At 43.0% G+C, this 22,585-nt stretch overlaps 1 protein-coding gene across 1 annotated transcript in view; it reads left to right on the forward strand.

Annotated features, from left to right (window-relative positions):
- LOC149320830 (complement C4-B-like) overlaps positions 1–19,759 on the forward strand; it is a 94,839-nt gene extending 75,080 nt beyond the window's left edge. The window contains exons 33-41 of the mRNA XM_089502623.1: positions 116–293; positions 2,011–2,101; positions 6,975–7,049; positions 9,528–9,633; positions 11,306–11,395; positions 11,575–11,667; positions 13,003–13,086; positions 15,893–16,025; positions 19,284–19,759. Coding sequence (XP_089358749.1) covers positions 116–293; positions 2,011–2,101; positions 6,975–7,049; positions 9,528–9,633; positions 11,306–11,395; positions 11,575–11,667; positions 13,003–13,086; positions 15,893–16,025; positions 19,284–19,425 — 992 coding nt within the window. The 3' untranslated portion in view covers positions 19,426–19,759. The remainder of the gene's footprint in view (positions 1–115; positions 294–2,010; positions 2,102–6,974; positions 7,050–9,527; positions 9,634–11,305; positions 11,396–11,574; positions 11,668–13,002; positions 13,087–15,892; positions 16,026–19,283) is intronic.
- The last annotated feature ends 2,826 nt before the right edge of the window (positions 19,760–22,585 follow it).

Consider the following 22,585-nt stretch of genomic DNA (forward strand, 5'->3'; position numbering starts at 1 on the left):
TGGTAAAGCCACCATGTCTGCTGTTGAGTTTCCTATAGGTGTTCGATGATGCAGTCTATGAACAAAATGTTACCTTTGGCCTAATCCAATATGGCTCCACTCATGTCCTTAACAGCTGATGCATATGAATACTACTATGAATATGAAGATGAGGCTGAAACTGCTGAGCAGCCACTGCCTGCTGACCAACCGTTATCATCCATTGAGTTGTTTGATGCCCGCCGCCGACGCAGGAGGGAAGCCAAAGAACCTGGACAGCCACAACGAGATGTCACCTACAACATCTGCTTTTGGTAAGATAGAGCATTACTCTATTTTCAGGGTAAAAACTTGCTAACTGGGGTAATTTCATGGCAGTGGTGGCTGATGCCTTCCATGTCAATGAGAAGAAGAATCTGTTCTGGTTTTTAGTTTGAATTTTTAAGAGCCATCTGAGATGCTGAACTTGTTTGGTGAATAGGACTTAGTCATTTGGACAACTTCTTTAATGTTTTTGAGTAAACCCAGGGCAGATTCACCATTCACTGACATGGAAGGTATTGCATCATGGTATTGCATCCTCTAATATCTTCTTACAATCAGGGCTGGGGGTGCAATTGTGGTGGGATGGTAGCCAAATTTTTGTCCCTACGACCTTTTGGGTGCAGCACAGACTGCTCAAAATGCCAAATAAAGAGCAAAATAAAACTAGAAATAGCCCAAAAAATATTTCCAGGTTTGAAAAATTGGTGTTTTTAAGGTGTAAACAGGCTTGTCCTCCCCAGCTGTTCTTCTTGAGTCTGCCATCCTGTACCTCATCCCCTGAACTTTACTATCCTGAAGGGTAGCGGAAGACCAGTGTCCATTTCATACTACACAATTATGACATTTTTGTACACTTTAACTGTTATGACTGTGCTAGCATCAGAATTTTGGAATTAGACAAGTGAGACTACGATCCTTATCTCATTACAAAAGTAAGATGAGAGGCAGCAAGATAGAGGCAGCTTTCTGTTTACCTCTTTGCATGTTCTTGAAGCACTTCCATTCTATTCCTGGCAGAGATTATCATAAAAGTGTGCCTTTTATCCTGCTGGAAAAATCAGTTTAGCAAAAGCCACACTTTTATGACCATCTCCCTCTGGAAAGACACTGGAAGTATTACAACATCATACAACAAGGTCACCAGAAAGCCACTTCTATCTTGCTGTATCTTGTCTTACTCTTGTAATGCAATAAGGCTCTAGGATTCAAGTCCCACTCAGCCACAAAACTTATTGGGTCATTTGAGATCCATCACTCTTTCTCAGAATGGCTTATCTTGTAGAGTTGTTGTGAGCATTTAAAAAAAAAAAAGGGGGGGGGGGCACATGTATACTTCCCAGAGTTTTTCAGAGTGGGATTCAAACAGTACAATAAGATTGGGCAGAAGAAAGATAATTATGAAAATCTATAATCTTTCATGTGAAATGGGGGACATAAAATATAAAATATGGTTTTCTCAAGATGTTTGCAGTCTGAAGCAAAGGACAAAACAATTCCCCTGCCCTTTTCAGTCCCATGTTAACTGCACTGGTAATTAATGTGTAGTTCGCAGAGGACACAAATACTACACAATGTATTACAGTTTGATGCCACTGTAAATTTCACTAGTCCATTCTATGGAACCCTGGGATTTAAAGTTTCAGGAAGTATTTAAAATCCTCATCCAGAGAGCTTTAGTGCTCCACCAAACAACATCGCTAGATTCCATATGTTGATGGCACACCATGACACTTGAAGACAGTAGGCTGGCTCAGGGAGCATAGGGTAAACATCATGGCATACAGTTTTTTCCTCCTTGCTTTCAGCTCCAAGTATCTGTCACCTGGCATTGCCACCTCACTGTGCCTAATGGCAGGGCTGGTGATGCTAACTAAATGCACTGTACTGACTCTGGAAAAGAGCAGAAAATCCTTTCCATCAATTCTCATTACTAATGTGCTATTGCTTGTTCTTCTCCTCCTCACCCTGCTGTTCCTTCCATTGTAGGAGACAACCAGGGGCACATGTCACTGGCATGGTCATCATTGACATCACCCTGCTTAGTGGCTTTCAACCTGATGAGGGTGACCTTCACCAGGTAACTATTTGGGGGGAAAGGTGGAAGTACTGTGAGATTTTTCTAAAAGGTAAGAGAGCCAGCACAGCGCAGTGGTTTGAGTGTTGGACTACAACCTTAGAGGCCAGGGTTTGATAATATTTCAATATTTCAATGCAAAAATATTACTTCCTGCACAGAAAATGCTGTTTTCTATGTAAATCAAGCATGTGTACACGAAATAAATCCCGAATTACAGCATTTTCTACACAGAAGGCAATATTTTGTCCACAGGAATAAATATTTCTGGATTGAAACATTATTTTCCATGCAGAAAAGTCTGTTTCCTGAACAAAAAATGCTGATTTCTGTGCAAAATTACCATCTGGGATTTTTATTTTGTTTTTGTTTTGCATAAGTCCCGAATTGTGAATAGCCCTCAGAAACTGCCTGGTTTTCAAACACTTTCTTGCAGCGGGAAGAAAATTGCTGAATTACTTGTTGCTACCTTGTAGAAAGTGTGGTATAGTGAAAAATTGGACTACAGACATAGAGAACCAGGTTCAATTCCCCTCTCAACTATGGAAACCCACTGAGTAACCTTGGACTAGTCACACTGTCTCAGCTCCAGGAAAACCCTTGATAGGTTCACTTTAGAGTCGCCATAAGTCATAAACAACTTGAAGACACACATGAGGGATGTAATTCTTCAGTAAGCTTCTTCTCAAAGGGTATGTGTGTTGTGTATTCTGTGCCTTCAAGTTGTTTCTTACTTAGGGCGAACGTAAGGTGAAAGTATCATGGGACAAGATTTGTCAGAGGAGGTTTTGTCATTGCCTTTCCTCTAAGCCTGTGACTTGGCCAAGGTCACCCATTAGATTTCATGGCCAACCTGGGAATCAGTGTCCAGAGCTGCAGTCCAACACTGAAACCACTGTGTCACACTTTCTCCAAAGTAGCAATGAATAATTTCAGCAGCTTTCTTCCCTGGGCAAGAAAATCTTTGAAAGCCAGGCAGTTTTTGAAGGTTATTCCCGATTCAATACTAACAAACAAACAAACTGAATAGAAAACTGCATTTTCTGTGCAGGAATTAATATTTCTGCATCGAAATACTATTTTCTGCACAGAAAAGATTGTTTCCTGTGTAGAAAATGCTGATTTCTGCACAAACTACCAAATGCAAATTTTGCACAGAATAAGTCTCCAACTTCAGAGACAGCCCAAGAGTCTTCTCGTCGCAGTTTTTCTAAGCATCGTCAAGATGTTTCCCTACCCAATTTATTTTAGGGAAAAACTAAAGGCCGTGTTCCCACTATGATTTAAGGCGAATTCGGGTTATACAAAAGTCATTCACATTTGAAACCGTTTCTGATCCTACTGTGATTGGTTTCTGTCGCTATGAAGCGAGGAAATGCAAAAAAAATCCTGACAAAAATTCTTTGGTGGTTCTTTTGGGGGGGGGGGAATCAATTCTGAAGCATGTTCAACAGGTGAGAATGATGGGTCTGAATCACTTCATTTCGGAGGGGAGGGATTAATGGCAGAAGGGTGTTTACTATTCCTCCTCAGTTTTTGGTAGATTCATTCCCCCCTGCTCCAGCGCTGCCTTTGTGCTTGTGGTGTGACCTATAGGCACATGATTTATTAAAAAAAAAAGATAGAAGATTAAATTCATTGATTTTGCAACCACTTGCAGTTACTTAGGTGGCAAGCCAGGCAATCGGCAGCTCAGTGAGGCAAGTAGTTGCAAAACCAATGTATCGAATCTTCTATCAATTTTTTAAAAAAATAAAAAATAGTTCCTAAGCCAGGCTGCCGCTTACATCACCGATAACATGCAGATGATTGACATGCATTTTGAAGTGGCGCAAACAAGTGGGGGCAACAATCGTGCCCAAAAAAGATACGATTACAAAGGGATAATGAAAAGATCTGCTTTCATAGTGGGAACGTCAGACCTTTTGGAAGCGATTCACTGACACAGAACGAAGGGGAACTGCAAACCGGTTTAAATGTAAGTGGGAATGGGTCCATAATGTGATGTTAAACTCGTGATGTGTGGTAATAGATCCCCAAAGATTTTTTCACAAGCTCTGAACTGAATTATGTGGGAAATATCCTCTGATTTGTTTTTTTTTTATAACAGCAGCAGTATAATCCCCCTCAGTATGTTCCTTTTAAAAAGCCCAGAGATGATATTAAAAAATAAAAACCCACAAGGAGAGTTTTACAATAAAAAGAACCGTATGAAGGAAGAATTAAAGTTCTCCTTGACTGACTGAGACTGCTTATATTAGAGGGAGGGAGGCTTAAATTGTTGAATATGTATTTTATGTTTCTTATACTTTAACCCTCAGACAGGTGTACAGCAGAGCTTGGCAGAGATACATTTTTGGATCACATCCCCCTGAATTCTGGGGGATGTAGTCCAAAAAAGGCAATGCTTACAAGCTGTAGTATAGGTAAGAGTAGTATGTATGTTGACACAGCACAGTCTGAACAATCTGGCAGGTTTTGGTTTGCAATGGATGACCTTAACATTTCAGCCCACTTTTTCTTCAAATAGAGGAAAGAAAACAGCCCCAAAAGAAAGAAGCAAATATCTGAGAAATATGTGGGGTGGTAATAGTAGTTGTTGTTTTGTACCGTCAAGTCATTATGATCATGCTAAGGCCATCACGGGGTTGACTTGACAAGATCTGCCTTTGCTTTCATTTGAGGCTGAGAGTGACTTTCCTAAGGTCACCCAGTGGATTTCCATGGCTGAACAAGAGTTCAAATCCTGGTCTCCAGCGTCTTGGTCCAATATTCAAACCACTACACCATGCTGCCTCTCTGTAGCTGGCTTACTTCAATTGATCTACGGTAGTGGCTCTTCCCTCTTTCTAGTTAAAAAGTAAATCAGCCGCCAACTTTTCAGAGCTACAGACTATATCTGAGTCCCAGATATATTTCCTGAAATACCCAATAAACCCAGGCAGGAGTAGGCTGTCAAGTATGTTGCTGAGCTTATGAATAACTGCAAATCTTTTTTAAAACTGTAAAAGAAAATCGTCACCAGATTTAATGTAAAATAAGCCAATTCTTTCCCCCCAAATTTTCTCGGCAATCTGCCCTATGTTCCCTTTTGCTTCACAAAAGCTACTGTAAATATCTTGGCCTCTTTTCGGTGGGAGAAATCATTGTAAAAACAGCAGACATGGAGGTGGTAAGGTATTTTTTAATGGGATTCTAATTTTTATAGACCTGTTTTTGTGTTTATTGGCCTGCACCTTTCCCAGGATAATAGCAACAAATGGGAAGGCTGTAGTAAAATAAAAGTGACCTGCAAGGGAAGGAATAAGCATTTCTTTCTCTACTGGCCTTTCTGCAATAGCCATCACCCACTTGCAAGGGAGAGAATTCCTGTATCTTTAATGTTTGCATAGAAGAGGGAATTGCAGCAGGTGTTTCTTCTTGCATGGTAATGTCACAAGCCACACTTGCTAAAAAAAAAAAAAAACCCTCTTCTAAACAACTTTTAAAGATACAAGAGCCCTCTCCCGTATTCACTCTGGCAACTCTACCTTGACGGAGGTGAGACAGGTAGAAAGAGAGTGGCTGGCCTAAGATGCTACCCAATAGGTCCATGTCCCCCATGGCCTGGCCTATATGGACGATGTAGGACAATAGCCCCAGACTGGTATTGACCAGACCAGATACTGATCTGGCAGTTTTGGACCAAAGGTCCCTTTGGACCTGGCCAAAGGGACCTTATCTCAAGGCAAAAAGACCATGGAGTTTCCTTGAAACTCCATTACAACAGCCAGCACACCACATGGCCCTGCACACCCCTTACCTTCCTCTGCCATTGCATCTTCTCTGAAGGACCTTGCCATGGCCTGTGACATTGGATGGGGTGTCTGGCCATGGGGTTGTAATCAGCACCCCATTTCTGCTCTTAAGTTCCACAATGGGGGTTTTCAGAAAAGACGCGACAGCAGAGGCAGGTAAGGGATGTATGTCAACAGCAGCGCCATGGTACAGTGGTGGACATGTGTGTAAACACCCACCCGTCGCTGCGCCAGCCTAGGGACTGACCCATGACAGAAATAGGGGCAGGATACCACGAGCTTTGCCCGTGGTATCCTGCCTATTTGCTTAGGACCTGCATCAGTTTCACAGCTCAGTGAAGACTTGAACCTGGATCTCCCAAGTCACTGGGATACACTGATAAGGCAAACTGGGAGAAAATGAAAAACCTATATAGAACACTTGGGGTCATTCAGATGTTGGTTTTTTTAGCGCGACGATGCAAATCATCTCACTCATGTATTCTGGGTTTCTTATTCACACTATGAAATCACATCAATGTGCATCCCTGCAAGTTTGGTTGCTCACACGTGCAAACATTTGAATAAAGATGGAGTCGACTATGTGAATGCATTCGGAACACGTTCAAGGCATGCAGCATTTTATCCTGAGTCTATTCACATCAGTTGAATAACTGATGCAAATAAACCCAGGATAAAATGCTGCATGCCTTGAATGTGTTCCAAAGGCATTTGCATAGTCAACTACTGATGATGAGGATCTTTTTAAAAAAAACTCGGGGTGGGAAACCCAATATCAATTATCCCAGATTAAATGGAGATTTTGGCAGCCACCCCCCCAACTTCAGGATGCGTGTGAACAATGGAGATTCAACCCAGAATCATCCTGGATTCTTTTCACAGTGTGAATAACCCCTTATATGCTCCCACAAAGAAAACTATAGATTCTCTTGCCTTCAGTGTAGAAGTCTAGCTTATTTACACAGGGGCTAAAGAACTCCCATTATAGCAGATACTAGTACTGACTCTATTTGAGAGAATATGGCTTGTTTTTTATTTTTGCATTTCTTCCCCCCCCCCCCTTCCCTCCAACTCCTCAGCTGCGAGATGTCCCTGATCGATACATCAGCCATTGGGAGCTTCAAGGACGACGGCTGCTGCTCTATATTGACTCGGTGAGAGAAACCAGCAGGAGAGAATTTAATGAGGGAGGAAATGGGAAAGCTCTATCGAAGTGTTCCAATGCACTCCCATGCGCATATACCCAACACATCAAAGAGGGCAGTATGGATCCCGCCAGCCCTGTCTTCTGATATGAGTTCAGATGTAACTAGTTAAAATAATTACAGTTGGTCCTACATATCCACAGAGTCTGCATCCGTGGATTCAAGCATCCATGGCTTGAAAATATTCCCCTCCCATAAATAAAAAAGAAGCAAAAGCTGGATTTTGCTGTTTTATATAAGGGATGCCATTTTACTACTCCATTGTATATAATGGGACTTGAGCATCCACAGATTTTGGTATCCATGGTAGATCCTGGAACCAAACCCGAGAGGACACTAAGGGCATACTGTAGTTGTCTGCCATTGAATTTCTTCTCCCTTGTTCTGCCATTTGTGGCAATTCACTCTTTTCAGCCAGAAAAATGCAGCCTAAGAAATCTGTAAGGCCACACATTGTAAAGTGAAATAAGGTCCTGTAACTTCATTTTGGATCATCTCTCATCATAAGGGTTTTAAAGGCAAAAGGCTTCAGGAATGGTTTATCATGGCCTTCTTCTCAACAGTACTAGCTCCTTTAGAATTAGCGTGCATCTGCAATGCAGAATTACTGAAGTTTGACAGCGCTTTAACTGCCATTGGTCAATACTATGAAATCCTGATATCTGTGGTGTTGTGAAATATTTAGCTTTCCCTATCAGAGAGCTCTGATGCTATAACAAACTACAAATCCCAGGATTCCATAGAATGGAGCCATAGCAGTTAAAGTGGTGTCAAACTGCATTAACTGTGTAGTGTGACACCAGCCTTAGTTATGGTGCCCCTGTCATTCTTTCTGAAAGATTCCCTGCCAATGTCACATCCCTGCTCCACTACTACTGCTGTTTAGGACATTTAGTCTGGTCCTTACCAAAAGGCTTTTTGAAACATGGTGCTGGAGGAAGCCCTATGGATCCAATGGATGGCTAAAAAGATAAATGCATGGGTCTTAGAGCAAATTGAGCCTGAACTATCACTAGAAATGGAGAGTAGATTACTAAACTGAGGCTGACCTACTCTGGACTTATCCTGAGATGGTATGATTCACTAAAAAACAACAACAACAACAATGTTTGGTAAGATGGAAACCAGAAGGAAAAAAGGGAGATTGTAGTACTGGTGGGTGGATTCAATCAAGGAAGTGAGGGCTACCCAGAGGTTGCAAGATAAGAGCAGCTGATGATCAAGATTCTTGGAGGCCTCTTGTTAATAGGGTCACCACATGCTGAAGTTGATTTGACAGTAGGTAACAAGAACTCCTGCACCTTTAATAATTCCACAGAAGCAGGAATTTTAGTAGGTGCTGCTTGTTATAATTTATGTTGTGAGCCGCATGAGGTCTCACTAGGGAAAAAGGCAGGATAATGAACACAACAAGCACAAACACACACATAGAGAGAAATAAATAAAAACAAAAACTGCTTCATTTATATACCACTTCATACAGAACTAACAGTGTCTAAGTGGTTTACAACTGTAAGCTAATTGCCCCCAACAATCTGGGTACTCATTTTAGCGACCTCGGAAGGTTGCAAGCCTGAGTCGAGCTTGAGTCCTTTTGCTGGTATTGAACTCGCAACCTTGCAGTACAGGCATTTAACCACTGCGTCACCACAACATATCCCTGTTGTACATTACCATAAGTGATAGGAACCTTTCTCTTACAGTTGGTCCATCGCATCCATGGATTTTTTATCTATGGATTCAGCCATCCACAGTATATATACATACACACACACACACACACTTGTCCCTCCACATTTGTGGTTTTGTGGATTTGATTAATCACAGATTTTATTAATATGTTCTCTCTAGGAATATCTACATCCTCCAGCACAACTCTATGGTCAGCTTTAACCAAAAGTCAAACTGAAGGACCTAGAGATTCCTAGAGAGAACACTCTCCTAGGCATTTGTAGCTCCTCCAGCACAATTCTATGGTCAGAAGTGAATGTAGAGGGACAAGTGTGTGTGTGTGTGTGTGTGTGTGTGTGTATTCCAAAGAACAAACCTTGATTTTGCCATTTCATACAGGAACATCATTTTACTATGCCATTGTATTTAATGGGACATGAGCATCCATGGATTTTAGTATCCACAGGGATTCTGGAAGCAAATCCCAGCAAATACCAATGGCCCACTGTATTTCACTTGACAACCCTACACCTTTCTCACCCTAATGTGTGAATTATGCAAAGGAAGATTTGTCTGAAGAAAGGTGATCTCTCATCACATCCATATTAGATGAAACTGGATGTAAGGTTCTGCCACTGCTTTGCTTTCCATCTCTTCCCCATCTGATCTTGTTGTTCTTGTTTGATTGACAGCTGCTTTGAAATATACAGTATAAAAATAAGGGAGGAAATAATACAAGTGTGTGTTTATACCTAGGTGCCAGAATCAGAACGTGAATGCTTAGCATTTAAAGCAAAGCAGGCAGTACCTGTAGGAAAGCTCCAGCCTGCCAGTGCTGCCATCTATGACTTTTATGAACCAGGTAAGAAATAAGAGATTCCTGGGGCAGGAAGATCCCTCGATACAATGAGTTGCATCTTTTATATGGGGCCCAAGACTCAGTTGTCAAGGCTTGCCTTTGTTGGTTGGAAGTTGCAAGGGATAAATCAAGGAGAGCGTCTTCTTTTTTTTTAATGTTTTCCATTCTTCCCCAAAACAAACAATACTGAGGTTTTAGTACAAATGCAAATGTATTTGAATTTAATTGATCTATTACTTGCTTGGCTGATTAGTCAGTTAAAACTTCTGGCAGCCCATACATTTTTAATAGGTTGTGTAGCATGTTGCATTTGCATTATCTTGTTATGTATGCATTACAGGGGTCCCTATATTTTGACAGCTCTTGGGAGCCAGATGAAATTTGCATTGACATCTGCCCTATGTGGGGAGGCAGGGAGAAGTGAGCTCATGCTGAGCATCATGGCACATTCAGACTATCTCTGCAATCTAGTGTGATGCCAGAAATGTGCTCTCCTTACCCCCACTTCCTCTGGAGTGCTATGCCTGAACTTAGAAATGACACTCTTTTGGACTATAGTGTCCAGACTCCCCCAGAAGAGCATGGCAATCTCTTCGAGGTACTTTCACTACAATGTGGAAACTGGCATACTAGCTGGGAAAATCTGGGAGCTGTAGGTCCTCACATATGTAGATGACACCATACTACTAGCAGAGATCATCAAATACTTGAAACTATTACTAAAGGAAGTCAGAGAGGAACGTGCTAAGGCTGGCATTAAGAAAAAAAATGACTATGGAAGAGCTACAGGAATTCAATACAGACAAAGAGGAAAATGAAACAATTAAAGATTTCCCATACCTTGGATGAATCATTGATCAGAATGGGGATAATAGTCTAGACATTAGAAGAAGACTAGGAATGGGAAGGGCAGATATGAAAGATCTAGACAAGATCTTAAGGTGCAAAGATATTAAACTAAATACCAAAGTTAGGCTTGTCCAAGACATTGTATTTCCCATCACAAAGTATGGATAAGAAAAGTGGTAGAAAGAAAATAAACTCATTTGAGATCTGCTGCTGGAGAAGAGTGCTGAGGATACCACGAACAGCCAAAAAGACAAGCAAATGGCTTCCACAACAGATCAAGCCAGAACTCTCCTTGGAAGCCAAGATGGCTAAGCTGAGGCTGTTGTATTTTGGCCACATCATGAGAAGAGATGACTCATTAGAAAAGACAGTAATGTTGGAGGAAGTGGAGGAATTAGAAAGAGAGGAAGACCACATGTTAGATGGATGGACTCAATTAAGGAGGCAATGGGAATGAATCTGCAGAAACTGGAAGAGTGGTGGAGAATAGGGGGTCTTGGAGGTGTCTCATTCACAAGGTTGCCATCAGTCAAAGCCAACTCAAGGGCAGTAGCAGCAACAACAGTAGGTCCTCACAAACTTCTGTTTTAAGCTCAGTTAGGAAGAGGAAAGTAACTCTTTCTGCTGATACACGGAACTTAGTAGATACCCACCCAGAAAGGCGGCAGTCATACACTGAGGGTGAGAAAATTGTGGGTCTGTGCTTACATTTCAGCCACACTGGGTTTCTGGAGGAATCAGATTCACTAGACTAAATAACCTCTCATATATTGTTCTTTCTCTCTTCCCCTTCCCTCCTCCCCACTCTTCTCCTGCCCACTATCAGACCAGCGCTGCAACATCTTCTATGGTGCTCCCAACAAGCCTCAGTATGTCTCTGCCTTATGCTCAGATGACGTCTGCCAATGTGCAGAAGGTAAAGTGGCTTCTATTGACTTTAGGATTTCTGAAGGACAGACTGCCTGGGACAGAGGCAAATATGCCAGAAGGGAAGCCAGGGCTACAGTGCATACCCTCCTACATTTCACAGATGAAAACTAGAGAAATTGAGGAATCCAGGAAATTTGAACATATGCCCCCTCTTTTTCTGCACAGGTGCCTGCCCACGCTTGAAGCGTACCGTTGGTGATGCTATTACAGAAGACACTCGCATGGAGTTTGCCTGTTACAGTCCCCGGGTGCATTATGGTAAAAAGATGCTTGGTTGGTGCTCTGTTTGGAGTACCATACCACCCTTTCTAGCTTGCTATTTTGACTCATCCTTCAATGCCACCTCCCTCCAGACCATAAAGGTCTGCTTGTTTTCATACAACCCTTTCCCACCTTGGTTCCTTGGTATCTTTCACATTCTTGCCTCTGTTCTCTTTGTGGCTCCACACTTGCCTTGCTGATCTATCTTAAGTCTGAAGTGACATTTAGGAAATAAAATGCCCTCCTTCCATCCTCTTAGCAAAGAGTCCTGATGACACAAGGCCCAATTCCCAATTCTAGTGTGAACAGTCCAGAGGACGCCCCACCAGTTCAGCACCAAATATGCCATATAACCCCGTTTAAAGCATTTTTTTTTTTAAAAAATGCAAAGATATAGCCTTGTTAGTCTGCAGAATCAGTGTGCAGAGAGATCTTATAGCATCTTTGGGACTAACTGAAAGAAAGCAAGTGGCAGCATGAGCTTTCGTAGACTTAGGGGCTTGACAGACGGGCGGCCTGCAGCGGCCCTTTTTTGTCTTCGGTTATTGCCAAGGTGCAGCAACGATCCTCTCCCTCTCAGGAGCCAAAAGAAGCTGTCGAAAACAACTTCTTGGAAGGGGTACCGTTTGGGCGCTCTGATGCCCATGTGTCATCATGGCGCATGCCATGTAAACGGAGGAGTGCCAACATGGTGCACAGGCACCGATAGTAGGGCTGGGCATGTGTAGACGCCCAGCCCTACCTAGCCCTACTTTTGGGTCCATACCGGCATACTTTCTCAGATGCATTTTTTAAAAAGTTCCTTTTGTTCTGGTTATTCTGGAGCCTTTTGTTGCAATGCTAGATGGCTGTTTACAATGCATCCCACTGTGCCACGTGGGGCTGCCATCACTCTGCAAATCATTTGCTCTGAGGTCAGAATGAGGCAATTAGCCATGTGATTGATGCTGGGTGCCATGTTTTGACCTCAGAGTGCATGAAACCTACCAGTGCTGCCACTGGCATTAGGCAGCACAACAGGATGCCCATGCAAACAGCCACTTGGCATTGCAACAGAGCACCCAGAGTAATGGGGTGGAGCAGCTCATGGAGAATTCTGGTTCATGCAGAACCAGTCTTAATTTTTGTACTCCTGCTCAGTGCAATGCTTCAGCTACAGATCTGAGCAGATCTATGCTTCTCATGCTTGTTTCTTTTATTTGCAGGACATGTAGACAACTTTCTTGGCAAAAACTACACCAAGCAGTGTACATTATAAAATTAACTCCTGTTCTAGACGGCCCAAACAAATAGCTACTCACATTAGTACAAACCTTTCTTTCTTACTTACAGCATTCCGAGCGCGAGTGGAGCGTGAGAGTCAAGAAAGCGCCTTCCGTGTCTATGAAATTACAGTCCTGGAGCCCTTGCAATTCAGTGAGTAATAGTCTGGTTTGGAATGTTAAGGAACCACTTAGGTCCAGTGCTTTCTGGAAGGATTGGAGCCTCAAACAAAAGGAAGGACAATTTTCAATAGAATCCAGTTAACACAAAGGTGAACAACTTGCAATCTGTAGCCAGATTTCATGGATTACAGTTTGGTTTATTGGTTTGAGTGTTGGATGGAGACACGGGTTTGAATCCCACTGGGACTCGGTCTGGGCTACTGCGTGATCTTGGGCTGGCTCAATAGCAGATACTCTCTAAACAAAACTTGGGGGGGCACCTTGTGACAGGTTCATCTTGAGTCACCATAAGTCAGAAATGACTTGAAGGCACACAACAACAACAACAACAACAACAACACATTAGTGAAGGCCAAAATTGCCAGGACCAATTTCAAAAGAGAAAGCTTCTTGGTGACGAAGATGCATGATATTGGGTATCAAATCTATATTTTGTAGTATAAGGTAAGATCTAGGCTATACTGCCTAGCCTATTCTTGCAGCAATTTGTTGAAAAAGGAAGAACCTTTTCATTAAGAAGAACTTCCTGACAGTAAGAACTGTTTGACAGTGGAGTATGCTGCCTTGGAGTGTGGTGGAGTCTCCTTTGGAGGTTTTAGTGCTTCAGTTTAGCGCTTTGATTCCTACATGCCAGGAGATTGGATTGTATGGCCCTTTATCACATGAAGGAGATTGGCAGTTTTTCCCATGAATATTCCAGAAAAATCATGTAATTACACGAAACGATTTCACATGATGTCACACAAAACATGCCATTATAGTGGTCACAAAGAAGCATTAACGCAGATCTTTTTAATTTTGGAATTTCAGTGACAATGCATTTTCTATATCACTTTATTAGCAAGATTGTGTGTGATAATTATTCATGCAATTACTTGCCGTTTTAGCTTTATTTGGGGGATGCTTTAAATGCGCTTTAATATTTCTTTAACACCGAAATTAGCCCCAGTGTGATAAACTGCTATGATTCTATGAAGCCAACACTAAATTCTGCATCCTTAAAAAAGAAATAAGACAACGAGAACTGCAAGGTCACCACTTATTTCCCCAACTACTGAGAAACAAATTATACAAAAAATCACATTCAACTTGTTCCACACACACATACTACCAACTCATAAATTCGGGTGGCATGACTTGTATACTAATGTGGTCCTTGGCCTAATAATGTCAAAATAATCTCAAAAGCCAGTGATAAGTTCAGTTCTCTGGCAAAAAGGGAAAAAAAGGAGGAAAAAAGGAAATAAAAGACGGATGCCTTCCCTTGGCAGTCCACTGAGCAGGGAGGAAGGGTGAGAGAGAGAATAGGGACTGGCAGAGAGAGATAGAGAGAGGGAAGGTGCATCTACATGGTAGAAATAATGCAATTTGACACTGCTTTAACTGCCCTGGCTCAATGCTACAAAATCTGGGGATTTGAAGTTTGGTGAACTACCATCATTCTTTGCAGAGAAGGCTAAAGACCTTGTAAAACTAAAAATCCCAGGATTCCATAGGATGGAGCTACACCACTTAAAGTGTAGATGCACTCAGTGGGGAGAGAAAATAGAACGTAAAAAAAAAAGGAAAGAGAAGAAGGCATGTCTCTGTTCACGGTGTGCTTCACCTCTCTCCGCTGCTACCATGTGGCCTTTAAACAGGTAACTCTGGAGTAAAGGCTGCCATCAAATTTTAAATTGATAAAAGCTCAAAGGCAGTGTTGACGAGGATCCAGCGCAGAGTCCCAGGATCTCTTTTACATTACACAGTTATGGGCCTTTGACCGCACTTTAACTCCCATGACTCCATCCTATAGAATCCCAGGACTTGTAGTTTCATGAAGTACTTAGAATTCTTTGCCAGAAAGCCCTAGTGCCCCACTAAACTACAAATCCTAGGATCTTGTCGAATGCAGCCATTTACCATTAAAGTCCTATCAAAAGGCTGTACTTGTATAAGTGTGAACTGCCCCTTTTCAAAGCTCTAAGCAGATCCTCCTAAGCAGACACAAGAAAGAAGAAAGACCATCCAGAAATTAGCATGCAAAGAGATTTTGTAGCATATTTGAGACTAGCTGAGTAAATGACATTGTAGAATAAGCTTTTGTAAACTAGGACTTCTGCCACACTGCAGAATTAATGCAGTTTGACATCACTTTAACTGTCATGGCTCAATCCTATGGAATCCTGGGATTTGTAATGTGTTGTGGCACCAGAGCTCTCTGAGAGAAGGCTAAATGTCACACAAAACTACAAATCCCAGAATTCCATAGCATTGAGCCATGGCAGTTAATGCAGTGTCAAATTGCATTAATTCTGCAGCGTAGATGCACCCACAGTCCACCTCCTCAGATGCAGTAGTCCAAGTTCAAAAATCTTATACTACAACATCTTCCGCTCACATAAAGTCAAAGGCTTTCATGGCCAGCATCCATAATTTTTATGGGTTTTTTTGGACTATGTGGCCATATTCTAGAAGATTTTATTCCTGACATTTCACCAGCACCTGTGGCTAAGATGCCAGTCGTAGATGCTGTCAAAACGTCAGGAATAAATTCTTCTAGAACATGGCCACATAACCCGAAAACCCCACAAAAAACTATAATCTTCTACTCAGTCTCAAAGATGCTACAAGTCGATCCCTTTGCATACAGCTATCCCAGACAAACACAGCTATGAATTCTGCCATCCAGAGACTATCAGGGTTTGCTTGGCTTCAGCCACCGCTGCCTCCTTAGAGGCTTCCAAGACCCTCAGGACTTTCTGCTCCTGATTCTGTCCTTCTCTCTCTTGCTCTAGCTGCAGACACTGGGATCTCCATCAACGAGAAACGCCGCTTCGTGGTGCGTGCAGCATGTCGGACACGCTTGGCCACGGGCAGTGAGTACCTCCTCATGGGCCGTGACGGAGAAACCCGTGACTCTGAAGGCCGGTAGGTCAATAAGGGCAAGGAGGGAGAATCAGAAGCGTAGTGGCCAGAGTAGAGGGACAGGCTCTGGGGACTGTGGGATTCAGAGTTGACTGATCTTTTGGTGACAGGGGACAAGGCAGTTGTGCCTAGTGAAGGGGTGGCGGTGGTGGAATGAAAAGTGAACAACTACCAACAAGGACAGACAGTGCTCTTGTAGCCCTTAATAGCTAAACATAACACACAAAAGTTCTCATTGGCCCCCTCTTCATTCTTTTTCCACCAGAAGTTGAAAACCTTTTTATTCTGGCAGGTCTTTGAGATTTAAAGTACGTAACCATGGTGTGTGTGTGTGTGTGAAGTGCTGTGCTATATTTCTTCTTTTTTTAATTAGCAATCATGTTTTAAATGTGTTTTCAACTGTTTTTAAACAAATAACAGTAGTATGTATGTACATATTTTTACTTTTGTAAAGTAACACTTTAACCTGATCTTTTGTTAAAAAAAAAAAATTACTGAAAACTTACTTTTGGGAGAAAGGTGGGGTATAAATTCAGTAATGAAAAAAAGGTCAATATCACACTACACTGTTATAGTGCTATTAGTGCACTTTAACTGCTGTGGCCCCCTAACATGGAATCCTGGGATTTGCAGTTTAGGGAGGGGCATTGAAAATTCTTAGCCAAAGAGCTCTTGGGCCTTACTGAACTGCAAATCCCAGAATTCCATGGGAGGCAGCCATAGGAATTAAAGTGGAATAATAGCGCTATAACAGTGTAGTGTGATATGGAAGGAAGGAAGGAAGGAAGGAAGGAAGGAAGGAAGGAAGGAAAAGATGCATGGATGGATGGAATTTCAGCAAGTTCATCTTTTCTCTGCCTTGTGTGACACATTATACTTTCCAAAATTCCCTCTTCTACACAGCTATGAAGGGGGCATGAGCCCCGCCACCGTCCATGGCCTATGAGCACTTCAGGAAGCCATTCACCAGGGTTGTCAGGGGTTTTTGAAGATGGGGGGGGGGCTCCCTAACCAGTCGCTCTTCAGATGGGTTGGAAGGCTCTCAAACCAAGGAGATGTGGGGTGTCCTCGTGTGTGAGTGTGTGTATGGAGGGTCAGGGACGGAGCTCCATTGAAAGGAGGGCTGGAGTGTGCAGACCAGTTGCTAGAGAGAAGTAATAGTCAGGAGGACACAGGTGTGTAACCCTTGAAAATCCCTAGCACTTTTTCTCACTGCAAAACCAAGGCTGCATCTGTACTGCAGAAATAATGCACCAGGGACGTAGCCAGGATTTTAGGAAGGGGGGGGGGGGTCCAGACTAAGTGCCACCATTATAATGGGGCTTGGGTGTGGCAGCACAGCAGCACACACCATTCATTTTTCTACGTCCCTGAATGCACTTTGTCACCTCTTTAACTGTCATGGCTCCATGCTATGTAATTCTGGGATTTGTAGTTTTGTGAGATATTTAGCCTTCTCTGTCAGAGAGCTCTGGTGCCACAACGTACAAATCCTAGAATCCCATAGGGTGGAGCCATGGCAGTTAAAGCGGTGCCAAACTACATTAATTCTGCAGTGCAGATGCAGCCCAAGTGTAGGCCTGACCTGGGGGGGGGGGGGAGAAAAGAGGGCAATGCCTGGGAAAGGCATTAAGGAACAGAGAGCGGGAGCAGGTTAGGTCAGGCATCCTTTCTTCTCTTCCATCACAACTCTTTTTGTGAACCCTCTGCTCCCTGCATTAGCTGAGGTCTCATATGGTGGAGTATAGCTTATATGTGCTGCAGGTGGTCTCTCCTCTTAACAGCATCCCCTAGAATCAAAGACTTAAGTATAGCATCTGCAGTTCTTTATTGTCATTCAGTGGCTGGTGGAAAGGGACAAGGAGCTATGTCCCTATAGCCAGACACAGACTGATTGCATAATTGGTTGAGGTTCTATGGAGGTCTCAGTGGGTGATATAATCGTCCTGTGTCTCGCTATGAGAACACAGAATTTTTTTTTTGGGGGGGGGGGAGCAGATCAATGGTAAGTTGTAGAGGGCTTTGGTCATTGCAGAGAGGGGAACCTGTGATGATGTAAGTATACATATGTGTATATTTATGTATACAACGTATACATAATGTACACAATGTATACAAAAGTGTCCATTTAACTTAGGCCTTGTTATGGGATGCTGGCCAGTTGTCATAACTTAGTTGAAGTTGTCAGGGGCATCACTAACTCCGTTAAAGTTGTTTGGGCATCACTAAGGACGGGGAGTGCGGATTGCACTGAGTGACGCCAGGCAACACCTCAGAAGGTGGTGAACATCCGGAAAGGCGGTCATTCCCATCCATCCCAAGACCGTGCTGGTCACTCCCCTCTGCAAGCCAGGGCACCTCTGCCATTCATCAGCTTCAGTCACCTGTAGAGCTGGGATACTGCCACCAACCAGCACCTCCTTCGAGATCTGGTGGATTGCTGGCTAAAAATGGCTGCTGCGTGGTAGCAGTAGCCCACTCTCACTAGTGGCTGCTGTTGGGAAGAGGCTTCCTTCCGGATCTAGCTGGGCTGCTGGCCAGGAAGGAAAGGGAAGCAACTGCCTTTCCCACTTGTTCAACAGTCCTGCCAGATCCCAAAGGTCTGCCAGGAAGCCATAGCACCCTATCACTACCAAGGAAGACACAGTCTGGCTGGTGGAGGGGAGCGGCTGCAAGGTGTGCCAGGCATCCTGGGGGTGACAGCATGAGTTACCACACTGGGGTGACACCAGGTGTAGTGTTGCTACTGAAAGTTGTTCCTCCTTAATTCTTTTGCACAGCCAGCCTTCCACATTTGTGGCTTTGACTGTTTCTGATTTGAGCATTCACAGATGTAATTAATAAGTTATCCCTTGGAATCTCTAGGTCCTCCAGGGGAGGGGAGGGGAGGGGAGGGAAGAAAGAGAGAAAGGAAGAGAGGGTCTGGTTGGGGCTGCAGTCTTCCAAAGCGGTTCCTGGGGTATGGATGACCAGAAGAAGGGCTGCCGCCTTCCCTGGCTCCATCTAATGGGAACAACAAGCATTCCCAACAAAAAAAGCGATTCCACAAAAGGTCCCTTTTCATAGTGAGAACGAAGGACCTTTTGAGAATCATTTAGAAAGCAGAGCGGAGCCGGATCAGAATGCAGATTATACCCCAAGTGGGAATTACCCCCCTAGTGTTTCTTTATTTGGGGTTTTCCACATTCACGGGGGCCTTGTGTCTCTAACCCCAGTAAATGTGGAGGGCCCATTGTACTCTAACTCGCTCCCTCTCTGCAGTCCCCAGTACCTGCTGGATAAGGACTCCTGGGTGGAAGAACTACCTCTCTCCAAAGTCTGTGGGGCCACCAGGAATCGCAATACTTGTGCCCAGCTCCAGAGCTTCATCACCTCTTTTGCTGAGAGCGGCTGCCGCGTCTGAGACAGAGAACTGGACCAGAGTTTCTTTGGCCTTCCCTCATGTTGAAGGACCAGAAACTCCAGCTCTTTGAAGAAACTAGAGATTACTCCGAACATTTACTCTTTTCTCCTTCTGTTCATTTTCATTTGAGACTTTGTGGTCAAAGCACACAAAGTTAAAAAGAGCCTTCTTCCAGAATTGCCCTCAGAAAAGACTGCAACTAAGCCTGCTGTGGTTGTGTTTCTAACCCATATGTTTTAACCCCTTTTTGTCTATTTGCACTAGCAATGATGCCTTACCATGTATTTGCAGTATTTGAAACTGCTGTTTTACTCAATAAAAGTTTTGCTTCCTTCGTCTCGTAGTCGTTCTTTGTGCTGCTATGCAGACCTGAACATGCTGTGCTGTTCTGCAACAACCTTGCTGCAGTGGTGGCAAACTAGCAGACACTTGGACACAGAGATTAATTTTAATTTCCATATGATTCCATACTTCCCTTATTAACATGTTCGTTCTAGGAATATCTAGGTCCTCCAGTGCAACTCTGCCAGAATTTGACGATATAGAGTTGTGCTGGAGAACCAAGAAGTTCTGAGAGATAACACTTCTCTAGGCATTTATAGGTCCTCCAACATGATTCAGTTATCAACTTCTGACTGATGTTGGCCATGGAGTTACACTGGATGACTTGAAGATTCCTGGAGAGGTGTTCTTTCAGGTAAAAAGAATTGGTTTTTTTTTATTTATGGTTTTCCCACATTCACAGGGGTCCTTCACCCCTAACCCCAGTTAATGTGGAGGGGCCACTGTATGACAAAACAGTGTGATGGATCCTCTCTCCAGGTTGGCTCCACTCTCCAAACCCTTGGGCTTCTCTCACTCGCTTTGCCCCCTTTCCCCTTAAGATCCCTCCTGGGATTACTTGGGCTTCAAGATAATAATAATAATAATAATAATAATAATAATAATAATAATAATAATTTTTATTTTTAAACCGCTTTTCCGCGATGATCAAAGCGGTGTACAAGTAAAAATTGCAATAACAAAATACAGAATAAAAATTGCAATACATAAATAAAACTTTCAATAAAAACATCCCAATTATACAAATTAAAGCCATCACATCAAAACCAAGCCAGCTGAATACGGTCAATAATACAATACATATGGGGGGAGTCACATGATCTCAAAGGACATTGGGGAAGGCTTGCCGAAACAAGAAGGTCTTGAGTCTCTTTTTAAAGAGATCCAGGGAGGTGGTGGAGCGGAGCTCGTTGGGAAGGGTGTTCCAGGCCCTAGGGGCCGAGATGGAAAAGGCCCTTTGCGAGGCTGACACATATCTCGTTGTCGGGATCCTCAGCAAATTCTTCCCGACTGACCTGAGTGTGCGGGGCGGATTATATGGGGAGAGGCGGTCCTCCAAGTACCCTGGGCCCAAGATGATCCATATATGGACCTGTAGATGTTCTGTCCAGTGGGTTCACTATGGTGTTTATCACATGGAGGTTTTTGCAGCTTTTTGCAGTTCAGATCCAACGTGACTGTGGGTCCAGCGATGCAAATTCACACGATAACGTGATGTTATCACACGCGATTCATTTCTCTGGGGGCTCCTTCTGTGGTGCTTCTGCAGTGAATCCAAAGAGATTCCTCATTTTGATGAATTCGGGGGAAAAAGTGAATTAACAGAGTTTGCTTCCAAGCTCACTTCGATTTCACTCCGAATTTGTCTGGTGTGGAATGCAACTTTGCTTCTGCTCTGGTACACCCCCGCAAACCCCCCGGTTTGCAAATTTCCCATGATGCGGTGCTGCAATTTTCCTCCATTTCCTTTCTGTGGTCCTTTCACTTTCAGAGCAACTTTCAGGACAACTCATTTTTGGGGAATATATATATGTGTGTATGTGCGTGAATGTGAATATATAGATATGTATGTATATCTATTTATGTGTGTGTTGAAATTGCTGAAATGGAAAGGAAAATAAAAAGGGGGATGAAGAAGACACAGAAATATTCACGAGGCAAATATTCACGCAATCACGCAATTACGCAAAACAGGGAACAAGAACTTGTGCCCCTTTTCACCCCAGAAACATACAAGGTCACGATGCGTTCAGACCCCACTGAGCACGTGCAAGGGTGCCGTTTCGAATTGTTGAATCCCACCGGTGTGGTAATACAATTTGCACTCACTCCACTTTGTTTGAATCCACATCACATGACTTGCCCTGGATTCGATTCCCCCTCGATTCGGAAGAGCAATGGAAGGGCGACCAAGTGTGATAAAACATTCACGTTATAACATGAATTCGCATAGCTGAACCAGGAGTCACCCCTGATCTGAGCTGCAAAAACCTCCGTGTGATAAACACCTAAAACAACCAGATGCAGTTGTAAAAAGAGAATAAACAAGTAGAGTTTTCTTAATACAGGTTGATCCTCCCTTAATTTGAAATGCTTGGGAACAGAAGTGTTTGGGATTTTGGCAGATTTTAGAATATTTACATATACATAATGAGATATATTGGAGAAGGGACTCAAGTTTAAACATTAAATTCATTTATGGGCATATCCCCTATACTCATTATCATCCTCATCATCGTCATTTCATACCTGTCTCTCCCCAAGGATCAAGCCAGGGAACCACAACAAATCAACAATGAACAAGTTTGTTTTTTGTGGGTTTTTTGGGCTATGTGACCATGTTCTAGAAGAGTTTATTCCTGACATTTCTCAAGCATCTGTGGTTGACATCTTCAGAGAATGCTGACCTAGAAAATCTCTGAAGATGCCAGCCACAGATGTCGGCGAAACATCAGGAATAAACTCTTCCAGAACATGGCCACATAGCCCAAAAAACCCACAAAAAACTATGGATGCCGGCCATGAAAGCCTTTGACTTCACAATGAACAACATCAATTAAAATACATTAATTAAAACATACAACAGTTTAAAAGGATAAACAAAACCCACACATTTTAAAACAATCCACATTTAACATTGATCATGTCACAGTTTAAAAATCATCTGAATAAGAATGCCGGAAGAGACTGTTCTTCAATGCTGTTTTGAATTCGGACAGTGTGTTTAGCTGTCAGGTCTCCTCAGGCAGGTCATTCAATAACCTAAGGGTGTCTGATGAAAAAGCCCTTTTGCTGACAGTGGCCAACCTAGTCCTGG

Source organism: Sceloporus occidentalis, unplaced genomic scaffold (assembly GCF_023333645.1).
Source record: "Sceloporus occidentalis isolate IW3139 unplaced genomic scaffold, rSceOcc1.0.p SCAF_1, whole genome shotgun sequence".
In the NCBI taxonomy this organism is placed as follows: Eukaryota; Metazoa; Chordata; class Lepidosauria; order Squamata; family Phrynosomatidae; genus Sceloporus; species Sceloporus occidentalis.